Source organism: Haemaphysalis longicornis, unplaced genomic scaffold (assembly GCF_048455015.1).
Source record: "Haemaphysalis longicornis isolate Haplotype H1 unplaced genomic scaffold, Haemaphysalis longicornis Haplotype H1 scaffold_9, whole genome shotgun sequence".
Taxonomy (NCBI): domain Eukaryota; kingdom Metazoa; phylum Arthropoda; class Arachnida; order Ixodida; family Ixodidae; genus Haemaphysalis; species Haemaphysalis longicornis.
In genome coordinates this window covers 17,866,900-17,892,646 of record NW_027526460.1, presented here as the reverse complement: position 1 = coordinate 17,892,646, position 25,747 = coordinate 17,866,900, and the positions used below count along the sequence as shown (strand labels likewise).

Sequence of the window (25,747 nt, the reverse complement as noted above, 5' to 3'; positions counted from 1 at the left end):
ACGCACGCGAAATGACCAGTCAATCACGCGAATGATTCCCCGTCGAGGGTGATACGGTTATCGCTTAGCTAAAAGCCTTTCTGCTGCTGACGCTCCGGTTGTGCTAAGCGGGGCGTCGGGAGCATAGCGGAGCGTCAAAAACGGTCAGCTAAAACTCTCTAATGTCACAACGAAAACCAACGCGGACTAGAAGGCTTCGCCGCACTGACGGTGAAGGAGATGGTAGCGCAACTCCTGAACGAAATGATAGTAGCCACAATTCATTTCTTCTTATTTTTTCTTTCTTCTCTCTTCTTCTTCTCTCGCCACAGATGCTGCTAGCTTAACCAAGGCCAATCGCATGTGACATTATCTGGCCGCACTATGACGCGACGCTTCCCGTCCTTTCTTGTTCTTGCTCCTTGAACACTACGTTTTGGCCCATGCTCCTTTTATTTTATTTTTATTTTGAAGCAACATTTCTATGGCACACAGAACGAAATATCCAATAACCACCGCCATCGTACGTACAGTTGTCGCTGTATTTCGTATCGGCTTAATGTGGTCGTCTGATATTCTAATTAGAAATCATTTAATGGTTCGTTGAGCAAAAATTGGCTAGCGATTACGATACTCCCTAATGCGATATTTGGGCGCCGCAGCATCAGTGTGCTGAGGCAGCACTCACTCGTGGGCTCACTCGACGGCAGCGATGATGAGACTCTGCGTCGGCGCCGCGAAGTGCGTCTCATGAAGGGACCGCGAACTGCGTCTTAAGCGAACGCCCGCGCACGCCCCCCTCACGTTTTCGCCAAGTGTCGCGCCGTCGAGCGCCTCGTGCGGGCACAGCATACTGCCCCCTCCCGTCACCCACCGCACACTTTCGGAGGGCGCATGGCGAACCACCCTCCCCTCCCAATTTCGCGACACTCTCCTCCTTTGCTTTCTTTCTTTGTTCGCCTTTCTTTCACTTTTCGGTCCAGCCATCGTTCGCTCGGTCACAACAACGGCGACGCGGCTCGGCCCACGAACGGACGACAAAGGGCTGTGCCCTAAAAGCGGACGTCCGGCGGCGCTGAAAGCAGCGAAATGGTGCCTAAATCCACGTGACTGCGAGGGGTTTCAAAGCGCGTGCGTTGCGTTAAAATACACGAAACGACTGGGCCACTAGGCAACGCATGGGCATGCGCAGAGCAATGTGGAAGGCGGAGTGTGCATCAAGCATATGCCACGCAGGCCTCACCGAGCGACCGGACCGAGGCGACCGCGTCTTTCGACACCAGCGGAGAAGACCAAGAACAAGACTGCGAGCCCCTCACAGAATACACCGGGATCCTAGCAGCCTACAGGGAAGCCAGGAGAGCCTTTCCGCCACCGCACCGTGAACTCACGCGCGCGGAGGCGGTGAGACTACGACAACTACAAACAGAATGTGTGTTGACGCCCACCCTGGCCCGACACATATGCCCGGAAATGTTCGCGGACACCGTGTGTAGTGTGTGCAGACGCGAACCCGCCACCCTCAAGCACATCATGTGGGGGGAGTGTGACAGTGCTGTGAACGCAGGGGATGCGCAGTGCCTGGATGCGACATAGCCCGAAGAAGTGGGAGCGTGGTTACGTTCCGAAGATCCAACAACACAACGCAGGGCCATCCAGCGGCTCGAGGAGGCTCTAGCGAAGCAGACGAGAAAGGGAACCTCTGCACCGGTAAACGGGAGTAGAGGAGCCCGAGTACCTGACGCCTAGCTGGAGCCACAATCCTCGGGGTCTAAGCCCGGAACTATAGGGCGTATTAGCCATAGTTCAAAGACAGGGATCAACCGCGCCCTGCGTGGCCGGAGACTTCCCACATGCCGGATACCAAATAAATGTTATTTCTCTCTCTCTTTCCAGGTCACTCGGCGTGGCAGTAGAATTGTCAGTATTACCCTCCGTGTGAGTCCGATCTATAGCCAACAGGCTAACGTACTAGCTTTAACATATAATCCCAAGTGATTTAATTTCAAAGCTCGAAAGAGCGCGCGGCAAAACCTTAAAACATTACTCACAGCGTAAAACCAGTAGGAAGTTCACTCCGCGGTGGAGTAGAGATAGTGGCACTTTTAATATGGAACAGGAAGAGCCATCGTCCAAGTGGGGGGAATGGGTGATTAGGAATGAGCTAAGGATCAATGCAGGCAAAGCTATTGAAGCTGCTGTCAAAGGAGTTCTCCATTATGACGACGTCAGGGTTTCATTTTTGATCAACAACGAGACTAGCGCACGTGGCAGGCAGAGGCAGCGTAGCAACACGTAGTTCCAGAACACGGGAGAGCAACATTAATGGACAGACAGACGGAAGACAAAACTTTCGCGGCTGGGACCTTATCCCTCCATTTTACTGCCTGTGGTTTTACTAACAGTAACAGCAGTTACCAAACTAGCCAAATAAAGTAACGAGCTCACAGTTTATGTTGCCTGTAGAGCTCTCTGGGTCAGGCGTCCACTCTGTAGCCCCGACGTGTGCCGCAGGCGATGTCGCCGTAGACGGCTGTGACGCGATGGCGCTGTACCGTCTCTGCATTTTTGTTTTTGTTTCCAGAGTAATGGATGATCTGGCACTGTGGCAGGAACGAAAGACGTGCTGGCCCCGAAGATGTCGCACAAGGCGAGGCTTCTCGGCGCACAGCACGGGTGCCTGGATGTGTGGGAGGGACATGTGGTCCGCCAAATGCTGGGGCGGCCCCCGCATGTCGGAACGATGGCCAGGGTATGGTGGCTCCATAGCCAGGCTACGCGGCGCACAGCGTGGGTGACTGAATGGTTGTCCGGCCCTACGCCATGGGCCCCACTGTGCCGGCAGGAGCCATCGGCGTCCAGGCGCTACTGCACGGTCGCCTTGACATTGGCGCTTTCCCTCGAAGCGCCAGGTCGCATTCGAAGAGCAACCCTTCGCTCCAGCCGGTCTTGCTTGCTCCCAACGTTCCAACCGCCTCTTCTTCTTCCAGAGAACCAGAGAGCTTTACCAGGCAACGTGAACTGTGAGCTCGTTCCTTTACGTGCCCATCTTGGTAACTGTTGTTACTGTTAGAACTATCGCGGCTTCTTAAGACCTTCGTCCTCCGTTTTACTGCCTGTAGTTTTTAACACGAAAGTGTTTTATTCCAGGATACACCAAGATTACATGACGTCATATCCGTCACGGAAATGACGCCAGTACAACGAAGAAAGCTGCCTGTAAAGGGTGCACCCCTGCACACAGGGTCTTCTCGCGGTGAAGCAACCTTTAGTACTAAAGGGTGCGTTATGCTTAGGGTTGTTCGTTTTCGGGTGTTGTTGTTCAAAACAAAAGTGTTTTATTCCGGGATACACCAAGATTTCACTGACGTCATATCCGGCACAGAAATAACACCAGTACACCTTAGCCGAAGCGACCCGCCAGCAGGACGTCATTCGCCAAGCACACCCACAAGGCAGCCGCCGACCCGTAAATCCTGCTCAGCTGCAGATTTCACTGCACATTTCACTTTCTTTTTTTTTACGGATTCCTATGACAGAGGAATCAGCCACAGTGTTTTTTTATCTTCCGTCTGTCTGCTCATAAATGCTGTTATCTTCTATTCTGGAACTACGTGTTGCTACGCTGCTTCTTCCTCTCACGTGCGCGAGTCTCATTGTCCATCAACAACCGAACGCTGACATCAACCCGTCCATGGGCACCGTGAAGTGACCTTTTGTTCACTCATGTTTTGATCTTGCAGGTCGTAGCCAAGGATATAATACAGATTCCGTACTCACAATACCTGTGCTAGACCGCTTCTACGGGAATAAATGGTTCTTTTATGAAGTGTGTCGGGATCTAGCTTGTGGCGGTCCTGAATTGATCCTTCATGCTTCTCATTGAAAGCTCGTAAGAAGTGGTCTGGTGTACGCGAGTTTTTTTGACATCTAGTCTGTCTATGTTTTCTGTTATTGTGGTTGTTATTGTCTGACGCTGTTCGTTTAGAACCATATAACTTTTGCCAAGAATTTGCACAGTAGAGAGTGTAGGGCGTGAAGAACTTCCTCCCCAAATATTTACGCTTATCACACTTTTGTGTGTGTGTTGATCGTTGATAAAAATTTCCCTTTGGGAATTCCTTAGCACCCACGAGAGAGATTAAATGCTTACATTGGCGGGGGGTTATAAGACATTGAACCACGCCTACATGTGAATTTAGCTCAACCGAATACGTTAACCCTCAATGGTCACCACGACTACCCCTTGCCTTTTGATATTCAAATATGCAGCGTTAAAACGCCCACGGAAGTCTACAACCCAATTTTATGACGGAACATTCCCTCCTTCGGCGTTGATGTAGAGACCGTAGTAAACAGAGGGACGAATTATATCGCCACCATGTTTACCTGGTCGTATGTTGTGTTGTTAGGAGGTCATGCATAACCTTCTCGGCCACGTGTATACAGCCGTCCTGCACGCGCGTCTTCCCACGAACAAGCGTGATTTCACATCACGGTGAACTCCTATAGAGCTCTGTTTGTCCCCAAAGCGGTGAGCCATCTTCACGACCGTCTTACACACCGCGAGACAAGCCCTTCAGGGCACGTTGCGACGCCCACACCCTTTCGAGCCGTTGTTTGCTTCCGTTGCAGACGTTAGGACAACAAACGACGACACGTACGGGCAGCGGGCAAAGGTTGGTGACGGCGTCCGAGACAAAGCACATCATCGATCCGTTCCCGTAGTCGCGGCACACCGCGGGCACAAATAATAGCGGAGGTGGAAATGTTGCTCGCACCTGAACAGCGAGCATCCCGGGAATCGAAGACCTGCGAGTCGCGAATCAAGTGCCGAGAAGCAACAAAAGACGCGGAGTTTTCACGTTGTCTATGCGGGGCCAGCAAGGTTGACAGGCGGCGGCCGCCGCTCGGCTCGACCGGCGAAGCGACGGCCAAATATTTTCGCCCGCCTCCTCACAAACGGGGTCGGCCACAAAGGGGCCTCGGCGGCATCGCTCCTCTTCGCTGGCGTGCCGCCGGCTGGCATGCACAGGGGCGGGCAACTGTTTTTCCGGCGTGCGCTTTGCTCGAGTACGCGTCGGCGTTTGTCTATGCGCGAGTGTGTTTGGCGTGCCGCTCGCCCGTGCGAGCCTAGCCGGCAGGGCATCCGCCCAGTTGCATTCGAAGAGGATCGCATTGTGAGCGGAGTGTGGGTATATACGACTACTCCGACGCTTCCACGGCGAGTGCGATACACACGACAAGTTGGCCGAGCCGCTCTCGCGATGTTTTGCGCTGCGCTCAGAGGGAGTGTGCACGCACACGATTCCGCGGGACGTGCGTGGGCCTCTGGTGGCCCTTGGCCGCCGTCACGAGATCCCGCGGCCCTGGCAGGATTCTTTACTATGGGGTCTGGATTCATTCTCACGCTATTCTATCGGAGCTGTGACCCAATAGCAGACGCGCGAGGGCTGATCGGATACTCGGAATTGGCACGCATTGAGATACGTGCTGGTCACACGACACAGCGGAAACAGTTTTGCAGCAGGTAAAGATAGGAAGGAAGAAAGGAAGGAAGGAAGGCGGTAAAAGAAACGTAGGAATCTTGACCAGGCTATACCCTAGTTTTCGATCTGAACGTTGGGAAGAAAAGATCCGCAACAATGAGAAAGCAGAAAAACAAAGTGTAGGGTAGGAAGAGCGCGTCGAGAGTTACGCCCAGCGTTGGGGCGCTGGAAGTTCGAGTTCAGTGATTGTCACGAAAGTACTTTGTGGTACAGCCTTTTGTACAAGTTTGTCGTTCGCAGGAAGCGTATGAGCGCCTTTGTCGCCTTTTGGGCCGGTAACGGAGTGGGCCCCTTACGTAAGACCTTCTCCTGAGGAAACGGCCGCCGAGAGTCTAGGTTGTGTGCCGTGTTGGCGAATATCTCCAGTGAGGGCAATGGCTTTCATTGCAACGTTGATCCCTCGCTTTCGTTTTAGTGAGATGCCACTGTTAGCCTCCTTCGGCTAATTTTGCGGTACTCGTTCGCTCGGTAAATTCTCATTCGTGAAACTTAATTAAAAAATTATATGATCAAATAGATGGTGAATCACTGCCCCCTCCCCCCGGCCTACAAATAAAAAAGGCTTGGTTTCTTTGTAGATTAAATAGATGAGAATGCATGGTATTGTCAAAAAAGCACTGGGACCTTGACAGAAGATAAATTGAGAGGGAAAACCACGTGTTTAATTGCCGGGGACCGCTATAGCGAAAGCGAGTGAAAACGGCTGGCAAGTTCGGCGAACACGCACAGTCAGCGCTCTCTTCTTCGATCGCCTCAGTAACAGGTCATGACAATCGGGGATTCCTCATTGTGTCACTGGCAGTGCAGGCGACGTCGGAACGATCATAACTGACAGCTGTGGCATTACTCTCCCCTTTTAAGAGTCATCGTCTCGACGCCGCCGGGAAGGATGGACCGAAATGTGGCGTGGTTCATGCGGCAGCCGGAATGTTAGCGTTCGTAATACGGCTTACGTCGCACAACATGCACCACTTCCGCCTTTGGTTTTCCAGAAGATGAGCGAACTCCGTCAGGGATGACGCCGTAGCTAAGGTATCCGATGCGGCTCAGCAATTTGTACGGACCGAAGTACCGTTTCAAGAGTTTCTCGCTGAGACCCCGGCGGCGAGCTGGAGTTCACAACGAAACACTATCACTGAGTCTGAAGGAAACGCTCCGTCGACGAAGATTACAACGGTGATCCTCGACAGGTTGTTGGTCTTGAATCCGGACCCTGGCGAGTTGTCACGTTTCTTCCTCTCTCCGCGAGATCAGTTGCGCATCCGCGTGAATGCTGTCAGTGGGTATGTCAGGCAGCATCGCATCCAGCATCCTGGTAACCGCTTAGCCATGCGCTATGTAGAATGGAGAGAACCCTGTTGTCTCCTAAACGGCCGTGTTGTACACGAGCGTCAAGAAGGGGAGCACTTACTTCCACGTTCGGTGCTCCACGTCGGCATACATGGCGATAATGTCAGTGATGGCTTCATTAAGGCGCTCAGTGAGCCTATTTCTCTGTAGGTGGTAGACCGTGGTTCGGCTGTGGGTGATATTACTCAGTCGCAGGGTATCCTGCGTAAGGTGACACCTGAAAACGGATCCACGGCCCGTAATTCGATCCTTTGCAACGCCATGTCGCAATACGATAGACTGAGGGATGCGGCAACTCAGTAGTCGTTCCAGAATGAATGCCTTTCAATTCCGCCTATCGGGTCAAATAAGCCGTGGCTATTATTATCCAGCGATTGCAAGCGTTGATTTTAGGAAACGGGCCGAGTAGATCCATGCCTAATTGTTGGAGGGTCGTCATCGGCGGCTGTACGGACGGTGGAAATCCGTCAGGTCGCGTTGCAGCTTTCTCGCGCCTCTGGAACTCTCAGCATGTTTTGGTGTAGAGGCGGATGGTCTATGGTAGATGGGGACAAAAAGACTACTCGTGAATTCTCGCTAGGGTTCGACTGTAACCAATGTGTCCAGCGGCTGGGTCATCATGGCAGGCCTGGATGATCCCGTCGCGTAGATTATCTGGTACGAACAGGAGATAAAACGGGCTGCGTGCGTCAGTCTTTTTTGTATAGCACGCCATTTCAGCCACAAAAACTCGATAAGTGACGGGTGAGTAATTGAGTAATAACGGTGTTTTTGCCTTCAAGGCACGCAGTCAATGTTGTCAGTTCGGGATAATGTCGTTGTTGTGCGGCCATGGCTGGGACCTGCAGTGCCCCAACGAAGGCTTCATCGTCGTCATCGGCATCCGGCTGCGATGGTTCAACGGGCGCTCGGGACACTGCCGGCGTCACTGTGCTTACTACCTGATTTATGGGTAATAGGGAGATCAAATTCCTGAAGGCCCCACCGAGCGAGTTGTCCTGCAGGATGTGCAATATGATGACGGGTGGAGGATATAGACTCGTACGAACGCTAATAGAAACCCTCTTTTCCCCAATTCAGACTTCACTAACGCAAGATACCGATGACACCGAGCAGTTCTTATACCACCACTCATTCCGCTGTATGCGCGTCCCTGCACCTCCAAAATAGATACGCTTTAAGAGGAGGGCAATCACATCGTGTTTCTCTACTCGACGCTCTATACTCATTCGAACGGGGTCCTGTAGAACACAGCCTCGTGAAACAGAGCGTCATAGAGCAAAGTCTCACGCGCGGTTAATTCGCGATCCTTCTACCATTCCGCGCCCAATCTGGGAGGTGGGCGGATTGAATGTTTTTATGGTCGTGGAACGTCATCCCACCCATCATTGCGCTTCTTATGACGATGGCGGTGACAACGATGAAAAGGCTGAAAGCTGTGACATACGCGTATATTAGCGTGCGTAAACTAAGATAACGAAACTGTGGCATTAGGGGGTAGGTTAAGGCAATCACAACGACTACGAAGCGCTTGGACACACATCTGCATGTAGGCAACATGCGAGTTGCTGTAGTGCGTTTTAGGTGATGAGTAAAATGCTTCTATGGGACGGTTTCAGCTACTTGAAAGCAGCACACACAGAAGCAAAAGCAGAAGAAGCAGTTGTTTATTCTTACATGTTGTTTTCTCGCTTATATATTGCTTTCTCAGAGGGATGGAGTTATCTCTTTCACCTGCCACGCTGGCTAAGGGGCTAAGGTGTTGTGCTGCTGAGCACGAAGACGTGGGTTCGATTCCCCGCCGCGGCGGCCGCTTTTCTGATGGAGGCGAAAAGCGAAAATGCAAAAACGCCCGTGTGCACGAGATTTCGGAACACGTTAAGATACCCAGGTGGTCAAAATTAATCCGGAGCCTTCCACAACGGCGCGCCTGATCGCCTGCGTTGCGTCGGCGCGTTAAACCCCCCAATCAATCAATCGAGTTAATTCAAAAGGGCTTCACAGAGGCAGCATAAGGTAACTCCATCACACGTTACTTGTGGTTACCGGTACAGAAGCCCAATCTTTTAATAATATCACAGGATCGTCGACCGGCTAGTAGTTCAGCGCCTTATCATGATAGACAGCTGCAAAACGGACGAGGGTAGTTTGCACAGTTCGCGTGCCCAGAACGATCCCTCCAGTGCAACCGTCGCCTGCTGGGCTGTTCCAGCAATCACGACACAACCCATTTTCGCTGGTAATCAGGCCGCCTCGCCATGAACAAGCACACGCGAAAACGCTGCCACCACCCAGCAGTGAACATAGCCCGCTCATTATAGGTGAAGGGGTTGTGTCATGCTTGCGGTAACAGCCTAGCAGACGACGGTAGCACTGGCGGGGTTGTTCTGCACGTGCGAACTACCCTCGCTAGTTTCGCTTTTTTCCACCGTAATAAGGAGCTGAACCACTCACCAGTAGACGATCCGGTGATATTAATAAAAAATTGGGCGGCTGCAGGCCCTTACGTCTGCCTTTTAAGTTGTCTTACATTGCAAGACGTTGCGGCTATCAAAGCAAGAGTATAGCAATAATATAACAAGGAAGGCCTTGCTGCCGATTACATTACTTTTGTACAGCGAAATGATGGCGTCTTGCGACAGAACTAAGGAGCATCGATCATCAAAATTGGAGCAAGTTGTAGCTGCCTCACACTAGCGCAGTCGATTCCGATGCGTGCACCCCTGCACGCAGTTTATGGTGGGCGAAAAAGTGCGGGAGCATCGAGGAAACACTTGACGCAATAATTCCGCTGAATACTGGGGCTTTCGTCCTGGTATACTGCCCACCGTATGCCGGTAGGGGCTCCTGATGGGAACCATAAGTACAATACCACGCATCCGTGAACGTGGAGAGGCGCGTCATTGAAAATCTTTTCTGCAATGGGTCAAAGAATAAGAAAGCAGAGAAGAGAGTGAGCGCTCCTGGAACAATGCGCAGTTGCATTCGCCAAACGCGTAACACTGCACGCCTCGCGAGCAAAGTCCGTACGTTGACCGGGGCTGTCTTTACGGCCGACCATGAGCCAAATTACTGGAACGCGCTATTTGTTCAACCGCGCAGGCAGCCACTCTCGTCTTTGAAGGGCTAGACGCCACAGCGATGAAGTCGATTGTTTGAAGAATTCCGTTGTTGGTAGAATGGCCTGTTACATTCCTCAGGGCGTTCCCTTAAGCGAGGCGGCGTCGATGAGAATATCGGCAAGAGTTTGTGGAACCGCAGTTGGAAAAGAATGCTTCATCAAGAAATGCAAACAATAAATTAGTCATTTTCGTGGCGCCATTCTTCCAGCCACAACGAGAAAATTCTTGAAGTGGGCGCCAGCGTTTCATTTATTTTAACAGTTAAAGCTGCATACTGAGAGCACGTATCTCCGCGGATTTATTTATTTATTTTATTCATTTAGTTTAGAAGTACTGCCAGCCTTTTTACAAGGCCTTGGGCAGGAGTGGACATTCAGTACAAGCACAGATCAACAAGATAAAAGACAATAAATAAAAAAAATGCACAATATTCAGCACAAAGAAATTTTTCCTTACCACTTCGGAAGCAAACAAAAATTAAACAAGAAAACAGGCAACGAACGAGAAACTGCACAATGATCAGCACAAAATATTTTTCCGTGCCGTGATCTTGCGGGGAAGGACGGGAGATGAAAACTACGATTCATTCGAAAGTGCAGAAAGAAATGATGAAGCAGTTTGGCAGTCAACAATGGGGGCGGGTAGAGCGTTCCCTCCGGAAACCGTGCGTAAGAAGAAAGAATTTTTCAACACGTTGGTCCTGCATGAAAAATCTTAAACCTTTTATCGTGATAAGAGCGCGGGCAGCGCGAGCTAGCCGGTAGAATGTATAAAGTTTTATCTATTCCTTTTTGACCATTGTAGAGAAGGTATAAAAATTTAATTCGATTTCACTGTGGTTAACTCGCAGAAAGCAAGGGGAGTGGGGAGGGACGGTTACACCTCTAGAGCGACATCACTGCTACGCCCTAAGCAAACTTTTTCTTTTTTATCTTCAGATTTTCTGCCCTTTTTCGGCACAGTGCACGCATACTCAGTGCGGACCGCTCATGGAGGGAGCCGTTAAGGAACAACAGGAGAAACACGCATAGGACCACTCAATGGTTCCTACGCTTTCTGTGACAATGCAACCTCCACCTACACGAGGATCCCAAAGGGCCAACCACGGCTAAGGGAACGCGTAACGACATGTTTCTTTTTTTTTTTTTTTTTAGAGGGACAAAAGTCGTCAATGGGTGGTGCTTCAACGTCTTCTTCAGCAAATGCGAAAAGGTGCTGGGAGGCCTTCAATAAAATCCCCATTTATGGCACATCCCAGTGCGCTAGTACACAAGGGCACATAAATGTGGAAATGCCCGTATGACACTTTTATAGGTCTGCCCCTCGACGTTTACTGAGTGCCATCTTACGATATTGCATAAACGTGTTTTCAATTCTTTGGTTTGTTTTTGGTAGCTGTTGACACAAGGCTTTAAAAATTGACTGTGGGTTTTAACGCGCCGAAGCTACACTAGAGCGAGGCGGGGTGCCGTAGTGGAGGGCTCCGGATTAATTTCGACCGGCCAGGGATCTTTAACGTGTGCCTAAATCTTGACACTCAGGCGTCTTCTCTCACAAGGCCTTAACATCAGTGAAGGCGTTTGCACAAAGCAGCTAAAACTGCTCTGCAGGACAACCTAATTAGCGAGCATACCCTGTTTAGTAACGGTATCGCATGCTAAATGCAATTGCCACTTGGTCAGAATTGATTTTATCATAGCTTTGGCTGATGGGGAAAAGTGACAGTACGGCCGTGCCCTTGTACCCCAAAGGCAAGATTCCTCTCGAGGACCCAGGGCAGAGGAGCCGCGCTGCCCGCCGGTCTCCCCACACCCCTTTTTTCACCTTGCCACATCTTCCACGACGAGAATCCGTCCGCAGTTACTACCACACCCCGACACCGCCGTTAATGCAGATGTTGTGAGAAAGACCGGAAAAATGTCCTGCTCTTCAAGAGATACCAGCCGTATTATGGTGACGTAAGACAGGAAGCGGAGATCCGACTTGGGGTTGAACCCACCGAAAATATATAGGCATTGGATGCGGAAGATGGATGATAGTTGATAATAAAATTATTCGAAGGGTAAGGATAAAAATCCCGACGTGGAGGACAAGTGCTAGAAGACAAGTGCACGTTAAAAACCCCTCAAATCATATTGTGCAATAATGGAACCGAGGCACTAATGGCTGACAAGGTATCACGATAAAATTAATATATCTTAAAAGTATTTACGTAGAGAGATACAAATATTTTGGGCAGATGTATCTCAATGCAGGAATACAGGTACACAAAAGTGTCATTGAGATAGTGTCGCAAAATTTGTCTTGGAATTGTATACACCTTCGTCAATGTGTTCTTGCATAAATGTCTGTAAAAAATATCATAAAGCAGTTATATGTGTAGTTATTAACATTTTTTTGGGTGCCCTTTTCATTACCAGAACTCCCGAATAACAACGGTCTTTTCCTATTGTTTAAACGCGATAAATTTTTCAGAAAGCTCCTGGTGTGCGTTTCTTTCCGGGGCTTTGGCAGGTTTTAAACTTCTCTGGATATGGCAAAGCATCTTTATCTGAACAAAGATACGTTCGTCGTCGTGTGTCAGCGTCCTGCTCTTGTCGAGTGAATTCCCGCCTTCTCCACCAATTACTCTACATGCCTTCTCGTCACTTTTATTTTCGTTTCTAAGTTTTCCTCAAATTTATTTTCCTGGTAGAGTAATGTTTCCGCGAATCAACCAGATTGAACTCATTTTCGAAGCTCATTTTTTTTTAATAAGGGAGGCCTCTGGGAATAAAAACAGAGAAATAAATTCTGGCAGATGAAGACACAAAATATGTAGATGGTATAAAAGAAAATCAGCTTCCTTCAAAATTTTTTTATTCTTTCTTCCCTCGGGGCAACAGGCAGTGTTTTTCGGTGCTTCAACAATTCTGGCACTTACAGAGACAATGGACGAAAGAAGTACCCGCACTTTCGAGACGCCACGACAGCGGTCGGCAGCCATACGTTTGATGAGAGCTCGGAGCCGGAACGACACTGACGGCAGTTGCGTCATCCAAGCAAAAAAGAGAACAAAAAGAAAGAGTTGGTAAATAGGAAGGGTGTCTCTAAAGTTTGATAGCGAGAAGCTTTGCCCGGTTGATGAGACGGCCTCACACGGATTGTCACGGAGAACTGAGCCTGACGACCAGCCGTGGCATTGAAGGAAATAGGCAGCGGAGCCAAAGCCCACCGGCAGTTAGATGCGCGCCATGGACCCAGGCGTCTCGAGGCCATCTTATCCGTGATCGACAAATCAGCCAGTCGGCCAACCGGAAACGGTCGGCGCTGGACAGCAACTATTTTCGAAGTCGTCTTCGTCACCAGCGCAGTTTCCGTGTGACACAGGCGCTTCGGGCAACGTACGCGCCGTCTCGGTAAACGAGGAGCGTGTAACGCAATTTCGCTCCCGCGGTCACAGCTGCGATACGCGGATTCGACGTACTCGTTCCTCCGGCAAGTCCCAGATGTTACGGCGGTCTGCGGTGTCCTATAAGCCGATCGCGAAACTGTGTAACCGGGGAGGCTGACAGGACGTCGGACACTAGATGTGTGTTACAAGCATCGCAAAAACGGCGAGAACCGCCACGCTGGTAGCCACGAAAGGCTCCGTCGCAATATCGGCAGAAAAGTACGGTGGACGGATCCGTGTTATAGGAAGGTAGTTTTTTTTTCTGATTTGTTTTTTTTTTTCTTCCACAGCACTATTACGTTTACACTGCCGGGCCTGTAGGGTGAACTCGTGGATGCCGTTACCGGGTGGGGCGCCTCACTTTTACTTTCATTTTCTACTTTACGCGGCAGAATTTACGGATTTCATGTCGGAGTTTTAAGAATGACGAGATGATAGCACGAATCATTCGATTTTTCAGAGTTGGCTTTGCCTCGCAGCTTCTGCGTCATTCGGCATAAACTACTGTAAATTATCAGTGTAGTAATTAGCCGCACTTTTGCCCCCGCGCGATTTATGTGACGCATTATGGGGCTGTCCAGACATGATGAAAAGCAGATATTGTCGATATGATAGTCATCATCATCACCAGCCTATCCACGCCCACTGCAGGGCAAAGGCCTCTCCCATTAATCTCCAATTACTTTGGTCCTGTGCTAACTGCGACCAATTTATCCCCGCAAACTTCTTGATCTCATCTGCCCATCTAACTTTCTGCCGCCCTCTGCCACGCTTGCCTTCTCTAAGGAATCCACTGTGTTACCCTTAATGACCAACTGTTATCTTGCCTTCACATTACATGCCCTGTCCTTCCTAATTTGATGACAGTAAACACTGCAAAACCTAAATTTGGATGCTCGTACTCTCGCCTCAGTGTAAGGCATTTGCGCAGCCAGATCGCCCTCCGAGACATTTGCACATTTGCACCCGCGAACAGTTGCAGGAACGTCCTGTTTATAAACCTGGCTCTAAGACGATAGTGATAAAAATTTTTCGAGGCTACCAATAAAAAAAAACAATCACAATAACGCTTAGATGAACTTGCATCTTCTTGCATAAAGACCCCTATCAATAGAACGTTTTTTTTAACACGCCGAAAGATTTCAATTCTTCCAGCTCGCATATTACTTCACTATATCGACACTCCGATCTCTTCCCGTTAAGACACATTTATTGTATATAACCTCGGAATGACCCCTTTCGACTTGTTTCTGACAAAAGGGTTCTTTTTATAATCGGTAAAAAAGATCTGACTAAACCCAAACTATCGCGATTATCATTCCAACATTTTTTTCACTACATTAAGTAAGAACTTTGGTAAGCAGACCATTGGTTTTTCCGCCATTGAATTATGGAACGACTTACCTATTAATGCTAAAAATGTCACAAGTTATTCATCGCAGAAATAATCACTTCAATTAACCCTTGACTAACCCCTCCTTGCAGGTCATTGGATTACACGACTTTGTTCTCCTGTTTATTTCCCATTTTTTTCCCAGCTACATATATCTTACGCCATAAATCTTTGCAATTTCTCGTGTAACTAGGAAATGTGGGCTATTTTGTGATCAAAATAATTTAGTGTGTGTTTTTTTGTAATGCTGCAACAATTTTAGTACTGCATCTTTTGCAATTTTCTTCTGTTGTGATTGCTACAATGTATATTTTTTTTATTTATTTAATCGTTTGTTAAAACTATGCTTTCTGTGCATCACTTGGGCCGTCGTTTCACCAAAACGCACTGAAGAAAAGCTAACTTCGCACAATGTGTTTCACAAAACAATGGGGATGGTAAGCGAAGGCACATCAAGCACCTCAAGAAAAAATTGGCCGCGTATCTGCTCCTTTCGTTGCAAACGTCGACGCAAGACGATAGTCAACTGGCGCCCCTGCCATGTAAAGGTCTCCCTTTTCTTTCCCGCTCACATCTTATGCTGTTCCTCTCTCGTCGCGTTCCTCCCAAGATAACACGCTAGAGGTTTGCTCAAGTCAATTTAAACTTACCGCGTTCCACTGCTCTAAGCCAGGTGCCTCGATGCCAGCGCTGCCGTACGGCGGAGACGCGCGTGAAGCGAAGCACCCGACCACACCGTTTATAGAACCACGTTGCCCTACCTCACGAACGTTCCAAGAGGAACGGGAAACCTATCTAGTGGAACCTTTCGTTCCTGTTGTCGTTTGATTGCGTTACTGTTGCCGCCAGGTAGCGCGGTCAACAGCAGGTGACGGTTTTCTGAAGTTACTGTAGTATTTTATTTGCTATCGGAAAAACCATGCATTTGTGGATTTTTTATTAAAGGAACACTGCAAATATTACTCCTGTATGATTTTTGCCGTATATTTGCGTAATGTCTTGTTCATGTTCAACAATGTTGACAAGTATGAACACTGACACCGGACATAGACGTTTCAATTTGGCTGTCAGTATATAAAACTACTGCGCAGCCTCTGTTTCACTTTGGCCGGGTGGCTGAATCGAGTCACAGACAGACAGATAGACAGACAGACAGGCCAAAATGTCTGCGTGTAAGTGGCCCAAGAAAAACTACCGTCTTTAAAAACGCCTTCCGTGGTTTTAATCGAAACAGGGTACCTTGCGTTGCCGATGTCTGTCCGATTGCGCTATTGCGACGCGGTCGAAGCAGTTTGTATTTTGGACTTTGACTAGACTTGCACGGAGAAAACTTCGCGTTTTAACCATCTTTGCCTTATGAAAAGGGCTTTGATTTTTTACAAAAGGTCTGACCCCAGAGCCACACTTCGATATTTCTTGCTGTAATATTATTTTTATTTCTTTTTGTTACCCTAAAGGCTCTTGCGGGAATTAAAAAGGGAGGGTGGGGGCGATCGCCACCAAACACCATGGATTCACGGAACAGGACCGCCTACGTCTCGTACACAGTGTTTTACTCAGCCGTATCTTGTACCAACTACGTTACCTTAACCTTACATCCACCCAACTCGATTGCCCTGATGCCCTCCTCCGGAAGACGTAGAGGCATGCACTCCTGCTTCGCCCTTACGCCTCAACGCATCGCTTACTTGACCTCGGCATGCGCAACACTATACGAAAACACATAGACGCCCACCACCTCTACCAATTCGCGTGCCTCGCGTCCTCCGCTACAAGGCCCTGCTCTGTAAACGTACCTCCACCCACCATCCCAATCCCCCACCCCTCCCTAATCCACCTCACATCCGTAACAACATGCGAATCTGCCCTATTCCTCCCCACATGCACCCAACTTCCCATGCAGCCCGGCGACTAGCACGAGCCAACACCCACGCCAAACTATACACACCATTACCATGCACACTATACACTGATTCCACCCCCTACCCTCACAAACCCGCTCACTGTGTATCTGTCGTTTGCCAACACACACCACCGAACGTCACCGCGGCTACCATCCTAACTACCAACACCACCGCGGTGGAGGAGGCAGTCATTGACACTGCGCTACTTCAGCGCAATTTTCTCTCCCATTGCGTTGCAGATTCTCTCTGAAAATCCTCCATCCGACATCGTAACCCTGTGGTGTACACCAGCCAACACAGGAGTACGTGCTAATGAAGTGGTGCAGACACGGGCTCGTGAATGTATTTACCGAGTCGTCATTTTCACTAAGCCTACACACGGTGCCCCTGCAGGCAAGCCAACCTCCCTTCTGCAATACAGGGATAATGTCCGCCGCCGATGCCGACCCCCGCAACCACACCTGTCCCTGGAGGCAGGCTGCATGCTGCGCATGCTACAAACACACACCTTCCCACACAGAACAAAAATGATACACGCTCATCCACATCTCTTTACTGCCCCTACCTTCCCAGCCTGCGGCGCTCTCTACACTCACTACCATTCCCTCTGCGAATTCCCCGCAGACCCACACCCCCTCCTTCCTTCCCCTCACCTCCTCACCTCTGGGAGCCGATGTTGCGTGACCCGCAGGAGCCGGGCCCCGTCACTATTGTTAACCAAAACAACACGAGAATTAAGTTTAGAAAAAAATATATAAATTTAGAAAAAAACTAAGCAACGAAAAAAAAAAAGAAAGAAACCTAAGAGAGGCACCTGCTGAGGCTCGAACCAAAGCCGTCAGCGCCTGTATTCAGAACTCTACATTGAGGCCACAGAGCCCGAACTGTGGGCTTCTTTTAGCAGGGGCTCAAAATAATAGCGCGGGCAGTGATGTCACAGATGTCACGTGGGTGCTCTGTATAGCAAAGCGTTTGGAAACACACAGCCAACGTAAGTCCTGGCCACCTCCCGGGTCCTAGCGGTCGCGGCGGCCCTCTGTACCTCCTCCTCTCCAATACCTGATCACGATAGACAAAATAACTTCTTCCTTCCTTCCCTCCTTCTTTTAGGCGCGAACGGGCGTGAACTGGCGAGAAGAACAGCACGCGAAAGATCCCACTAACGAATGCTGTGCACAGCGTTCTCGAAGGCCGAACTCGCCGACGCCAGCCGTCCTCATGACGCACAGGCCCACATGCGCTTGGTATTTTTTTGTACTTTTTTGCGAGCTCCTCACGTAGAGAAAGCGCACGCGCAAGTCTGGACAACGCCGGGCGCTCCTCACGAGGCGCGCGCTCAAGTGCGCTCGGCTGGGCTGAGTTTTCTGGTAACGCTGGACGGCGGAACTAAAAGCTTGAATAGCTCTGCCGTTAAAATACTTTGCAATCTGTTCAGTTGGTCGGCCGATTGGCCGGTGTCTATGTTCTAGTAATAAACAAAAATTGAAAGCATTTTTTTTTTCTGTTCTAAGTTTGTATACCAGCTTTCCTAAAGACAATTTGGCAATTTCACCGAATAAAAAGGACACTTCGCCTCAGGTGAGGAGGAGGAGGGGGGGGGGGGAGGCAAAACATTTAATCAGGTCATTTTTTTCATATAATGGCCAATGGGGTTGTCTAACGTAAGAAAAATATAACCTCAACAAACACCACACGCGTGTAAAACCTACAGTTACAATTCGCCTCTATCTACATAGAAACTCCGCGTACCCGCAGACTGCTTTAACCAACGGTTCCTACGTGCTGCAAACGGTTTCACCTATTGATCGACATCTATTTCATTCGGCGCGGTCAACTGACCTGACCTCTGCGCGCACGCGCCCGGAGCGCCGCACCACTTTGTCAGGTCATTCACGTGAGCGTTCTTCCGCCTACGTCCTCCCATCATGCAGCAGCGGCGGCGCCAACGGAGCGATTCACGGCCCCGTGTCCAATAGGAGGAGCACGAGTTCCGCGCTCGCCCGCCATGATGTACGATCATCACTTGCCGCTGTCTTGCTCGAGATTCAGTTCCTGGTTTTAAACTTCCCGCCACTCACTACAAATGCAGAGAACTCCTCCACAATACGGCAATTCGACAATCGGAGCGTAGGAGTTATACATATATGTGTATCGAGCGGCCTGGTTTGCCACGTGGAAATTTAAACGAGACTCATTGGGTGCATCGTAAATGACCTTTCAGTGTAGCACGCGACAACTAATACGCTCTGTAACACACAAAAGACCGACATCCACGTCGTAATTTATGGAGGCATCGAAATCGTTCTTTATTCCCTTCTACTAGACGCTCATTGTACAATGCCGCTCCTGCTGCCTAGAAAATGTGCTGTTCCGCGACACGGACATTCAACAGGTTCTACGAGGCGCTACCACGAAGCCAACAAGGTTGCCATCTATCTACATGGGAAAAGTCCCACTTTTTGCTGCCGCATGCAGCACCGGCTGGATGTTGCATGCTGGGCACGCCTTGATGTGATGATTCTATGCACACATATCAGTATGCGCATCACCAACGGTATATGTTTCAATAGCACTTGATTAATAACAAGGTGAATGAGAACATTGCTTAGTAATGCCGGAAATACGTGCTCTCCTTATCCTCGTCAAAAAACGTTCATGAGTTACAAGGGCCTTCGCAATGTTATATAAGTAAACGTAAAAAAAGGCTTACTGCTAGTACTGTATCAAGTACGTGTAATCTCTCTCCTCAGTAGCCACAAATAGATTAAAAGGGGAATTTGCATACAAGTCTTAAAGAATTTATGAGCGCAAGCGCTACTCAGCACAAAAGCATGTGGTGGCTCTGGGGCCAAAAGCCTCCCTCATTTTGGCAAACCTTCGCTCAGCTGCGGACATAAATAGGGTGATAATTTTTTATCTATAACGGAGAGCCTCTGTGGTTGTCCCGTGAATGATTTATTCGTTAAATGCGTAATGCGCATGCGCTCGCATTGGTAAACTCTGCTTTATTTATACTGAAGCGGCAGAGCTTAAGGCTCTTGCGTGTCGCAAATATGTCAGCAACACGCATGGGTTGGTGATGACCTGTTACAAGCTATTACAAAATTGAACTTCCGGGCTCAGAGGAAGTGGAGAAGCTTACACTACTTGTAAAGTATCCAGAAATTACATAAAATTACAAGCTTAATTGACAGGCACTCCCGCTACCTCACACAAAGCTCACAAAGTCCCACGAAGCAACAGTCAGAATGCTATAAACAAACACCTGATATCGCCCACCCAATTTTCAGCAGAATGCAAATACTGCCAACAGCCAGGTACACTCAGACATACTGTCATATAGTAAAAGCACCTACCACCCCTTCCCCACACCTCCAACCCTCAAGAGCATTGGGAGACACTGCTGCCCAGCCCCCGCCTCTCAGACCAGCTCCTGCTCACGGGGAGGGCGGTCGATGCTAAAACGGCTCACGGATTCCTGTGAAGAGGAAACTGCTCCTTTAAAGAGCACCATGAATGTTTACAATAAATGGTTTCCCCCTCCCCTCCTCGTCTCTCGTATTATAATGATCGACAAGGTTTTCCATGCTGAATTCGAATAATTATTTTCCTCCGGCATGCAGTAGAACCACGGGAGGTGCCAACTCTCTTTCAATTACCATCGCCAACACGCAATGAGCTCATTTTGTGGTTCTCTAAAGAAATCAGAGGAGACTCCCTGAAGGGTTTTTTAGGGGGGTGTAATTGATCAGTCGAGTAAAGACACGTGCCGTGAGTGATCGTCAATCTCATTCTAAAAAGGATGCTTGAGTGAGATGGCTAGTATGAGTTCATTTCCCTGGGCTTCATGGCCTCCAGAGATTAAAGCGTTGAGAGCGCGCGGACAAGTAGAAAAAAAGTCAAACGGAGCAATCACTGTAGCGACCCAAACCGCTGAGCTGTGTGCCGCAGTCACTAGCAGCAGCGGTGTGGGCAGAAAAACGACATGCACACACGCAGAAAAGAAATTCAAGGATGGGCTGCGGATCACTCGAAAGAGTTTGTCCCCCCCTCCACCAGAAAATAAAAGTGGGGCGCCAAAATGGGGTATGTGAGTGATGCTACTACAGTTCCTTCCTTAACTATTTCTGTTTTAGAATTTCCAGACCTACATCAGAGCCGGTGACGATTTCAACGACCTTGTTTCGGCGAGCCACCCACAATGCGCACAGCTTCGACGTATCCTCGGCAAAGATTTCTCGGCGAGCACGTTATTACTCCGAGCAACAATGCACGGGACAGATGACAAAAAGGAGGGGAAGGCAAATGGCTCAAAATGGAGGCTAAGGTGCGTTCAGCGATGTATTCGCCTCAAATCAACATCTTCTCTGCAGTTAAGTTCGCTCGCAGTACGCGCTCGAACCATATGTTGTCGTCGGATAGGGCCGAAAAAATCTCCGTCTACTTCCGGTCCCCCCCCCCCCCCCCCCCTCCTCCCCCGCACTCCTCGCACCCCCACGGAAACGATTGGAGCAATGGCGCTGCCAAGAAGCGTGGCACACACACACACACACGCCCACACACAGTCGTCGCTCGCTAATCATAGATATCGAACGGCGCTGCGAAACGGCGCAGCGATGAAACGGCCGGCGCCGAAATGAGAAAGCAGATGACCTCTCGACACCGAGCCAGATAATGCGTCGGTACGCCCCATCTGGCATCCTCACAATAGAGGGCAGAAATGAAAACAGAAAACGCACGAAAAAGGAAGGGCCACCCCACCAAGCCCTTACACACTACGACGACGCCAGGACAGTTAAGAAGAAGGGGCTCACGATCCGTTCCTCAGGGGCGTAGCGCAGGAAGTACCACTGCGGGAAACAATCGGTGTCGAGGTGGTACCCGTCCCCGCACAGAACCTTCTTTTGGGGGCCCGGTCCACTTTTGTTTTCAAGCCGGTTGGTAGCTTGTCTCGCCAGGAACGCGATTGTATAAGCCGCTGTAATGGACTTGATCATCTCCCGCCTATAAACCCCCGCCTACACGAACATGCACACTTGCTTCTTCGTGCCACTCAAAAGACAGAAAGCAGCGCTTGGGTGGAGGGCGCATTGCGTCATAGCTTTTTGAGAGCTCGGTAACAGTTCAGGAAAGGGAGGCGCAGCTGACTTTTTTTAGTGTGTGTGCGTGTGTGTGTGGGTAATGAGGAGGAGGGATCCCTCGTGTTGCGTAAGCGCTGCCGGAATTCGCAGGGGAAGCTGAAATGCTTCGGTTCGAGAGTACTTAGTTTTTCTGAAGGTGAAACAAAGACGGCAGAAGGAGCGGCTTCGCCGAATTCTGGTGTTCGGCAGGGGCACGTGCTTTCGCCTGTGGTATTTGACACGGGCAGCTATGCTGTACGGAAGCTTTTTATACACAATGCCTAAAAAATACCAACCTTAAAAACTTCCATGCCCTTCCATTCAAATGCATCCAGCAAGGTAAAACTGCCAGCTCTCTATTGTAGCTACTAAATTCTAGATTACGCACACATTAACCTTTCACACTCGATTTGCTCCGAGTGCAAAAGTCAAGCTTATACATTATTCAACGCATCCTTTGATTGAGGACCTTTCGCCCGACGCCTTTGGCTTCAGGTTTTGAGGAAGAACACGGCGCTATGATGAACACGGCAACATTGTGGGAGCGACCTAGTGAGAAACATACGCAACGTTACGCGGTCTGGCGCAAAACGCATAGTGTAGTTGATCTGGTGCGAACACAAAAATGCAAGAACTGGTGCGGGAATGAGCTCGGGCAGCTAACACAATCGTCGAAGCCGTTGACACAGCAGACAGAAAGCTGATTCAGTTCTCTTTAGCAGACGGCGATGCTTGTTAACAGTATGTTAAAGAGACACTGAAACACTGCCGGTAAACGTTTTCAGCCATTACTTCGTGTCTGGACGCACTGCGAAATCTGTAGTTATCGCCAGCACAGAACAGCAGTGTGTGATTTAGTAGTCGGGCAGATACACCTTCCAATCTCTGCTTTGCGTTTATTGCGGTTTAGGAAGCCGGCCAATGGCGACGATATAGCCCGGGTGGCGTCACTCGAGCGGGCAAGCAATGCTCAGACCGAGAAGGAGGGAGAAAACGTTTGGGCAAGTATACACTGTCTGATGAGTGAGAGCAGTGATTTTTGTCCGAGGTTATTTGCGAGGCCCTGGTGCTCAATGACCTTGTAACTACGTTTTGAAAACAATTCAGATTTTTTTTAAAAGTTGAAAGAAGTGTTGCAGGGTCCTTTCAATCCCTAAGGGAATTGAAGCGCATGTACAACAATCACAAATCGTAGCAACAATAAATAAATCACGGCTTTACCTAAACGCTTTACCTTTCTGTCGCAGATGTGTGGAAATCTATATTCCCAACCGCCCGATTTGGGGGCGACCAACCCCAGATATTTTACGTTGTGGGCCACATGATACGGGAGATGTTTAACACTGTGTAATGTGCTTCCCACAGTATGGTGCAGAGCGGCAAGCATTGTTCTCGGTGATCCGCAAGTTAATAGGCCCCCACGCCACTCTGGGTTACGTCCTCTTTACAGTTGGGCGTTGGACACTCGGCAGAGAGATATCGCGCGCCCTTATCAGCTTCCTTTGGGACACACAAGTCGCGGACTTTGGTGAAGGAGGGAGCCACCCGGGTGGAGCGATTGCCGGCATATGACGCAAGGCTAGCCCCACCTGACCAAACTGCCCCCCCAGCCCCCAAACTAATAGTGCATCGGGTAGGCTCATGTTGCCATAAATAGAAAAAAAAACATTGCGACATGAATGCGCAACACAGCGCGTCAAAAAAAGAGTAACAATATAGACGCAGAATCTACATTGTGAAAGTTTCCCGGTGGGATAGGTGGCCGCTAGGCGGTTAAAAGAGCGACGAAAAGCTTGTGGCAGAGTCTTGTCAGGCCTTCGCTCACTTCCCTTCTTAACAGAAAAAAAAAGGACTGCGAAAAGTGTATCCCCGCCCGAGACAGTTGCGCCTCTCGTAAACAAGCAGCGCAGCTCAGCCCCACAAAAAAGCCCAGGTAAATTGCTAAATAAAATCCCCCAACACAAATACGGAAATCGGGCGGCACAACGGTTAGATAAGACAGGAGCCACGGGCCATTGTTGAACGATCACGGCGCGCGCGCCTTGCGAGACTCGGTAGGTGAGGCCAGTCACGGCTTGACTCCGCGTCGCGGGTCGGCCAAAGGTCCCCCTGAGAATGCAAACAAAACGTGCGGTCGATTCAGGAGACGCCCCCCAGCTCTGCCTCCGAGAAACAAAAATGTACAGCGCTTAAGGTCGCGATAAGGCGCCGCGTTGAAGCACAATGCCTGAGAACTGTATGGCAGCCGGTGAACGACAGTGCGACCCCTCCCCCCCCTCTTTCTCTCTCCTCACTCTCACGCGCGAGTTGTTCTTTGTCTTCACCGTTGTTGGGAAACCTTGGCAGAGAGGGTGGGATCGCGAACGCAGCGGCACAAGTTGTCAAAGGACTCGCAGTTTGCAGCGTTGAGTGGCCCAGGTTATATATATTGTGGTCCACGAACGTCATTTTCATTTGTGAATGAATTGATGAATGAAGGACTGAATAAAAGAATGGATGCGTCCCTAGCTACTAAGTGATGCTGTTTGAGGCGAATCGACTCATGGATTACTTGGTTCGTGGAGTTCCTCTGAGTTTCGATACAACCTTCAGGACACAGTACTGATCCAATAACAAAAGTAGGAGGTCCCGGATGCTCTTGTCGTATGCACGAGGTTATAAGCTGCTTATGTGGCTTTCGGTACCTTCTACTTTCCATGCGCGTATTTGTGACGTGTAACGACCGGCCGCTCCAGTAAACACCTTTAACCATTACTAGAAGATCAGTGCGTTTGAGAGAAAGAGCGCAAATTTTTAAACTGATGATCTTCGTCTATGCAGCGAATTTTACTTGCGCATACAAGGTAAATAAAATAGAACAAAGCAAGGCCTGTACTTAAACGGAATTCTCGTTGGCCTCGTAGCTTAAGCAATGGTCTCGTAGCAAGAAACGCAAAAATTGCGCGATTTGTTTTTAATTCTCACCGTGGCACCAATGAATAAGCTGCTACCTCCGTGCTTTTACCATTTTACTCAGCATATGGGCTTTTACTCTGAGACAAAGGCCCCTGTCAGCGACCAAAAGCAATTCCTATTTGTTGACACACTGAAGTATTCGTTAGCGAAACGAGTCTTTCGCTGTAACGCGAGCAAAAGAGCGGGGGTTTAAACCCTGGTTTTACGCGCTGCTATGAAGTTCAGGAGTAACAGCGAAACGATCCATTGGAGTTCGCAGAATTTGTCTCAGCTGTACCCAGCAACGGCCAAGGTACAAGCATTGTTGGTAATCAAGAAAACTGATCCAGACCGATATCCACTTTCGAATGATACGCACGTGAGGGATAGAAAACCGCTTTGTGGATAGTCCGTTATCCAGGTTAGTCCTCCAGGCAAAAACATACTCGGGACTGAAATACGGGGCTCTAAAGCCCGAATATCCTAATTGTTGCGGATGCAACAATTGTTGCGGATGCCGACGCGTCAGGAGCAGTGGAAAAAAAAGACAGAGACATAATAATTGGCCTCGTTGAATACCAGAGCTTTTCTTCACTGCAGTTTTATATCTTCTTTCATGAAGGAAGAACAGAGACATCTTACCGTGTCTTCTCTCGGTAAGTAAAAATGCAAACAAAGGGCGCAAACCTAATGAATTTAGCCCAGAAAAAAAAAAAGGATACTCATGCGCCCCACCAGTTGCTCGTCCCCGAGGCGCCGTCAAATGTAACAGGATAATCTCTACCCATTATTATTTACGTCCACAGGCAAGGATCCTCCCGAAGAACAACGTCCGCATCACTTACCATGCCATCACTGCCATGCCCGATTCAGTGTCTAACCGCAGGATAATAAAGAGGGGCTAGATTCTTGGCGGCACCTGAGGTATCCTCCAAGGGCCTACCCACGCCCTCTGCTTTTCAA

General features: G+C 49.4%; 1 protein-coding gene across 1 annotated transcript in view; it reads left to right on the top strand.

The window, feature by feature from the left end:
- Positions 1-2,617: 2,617 nt before the first annotated feature.
- The window catches only part of LOC144152538 (uncharacterized), a 136,489-nt gene continuing 113,359 nt past the window's right edge, over positions 2,618-25,747 (top strand). The window contains exon 1 of the mRNA XM_077683832.1: positions 2,618-2,731. Coding sequence (XP_077539958.1) covers positions 2,618-2,731 — 114 coding nt within the window. The remainder of the gene's footprint in view (positions 2,732-25,747) is intronic.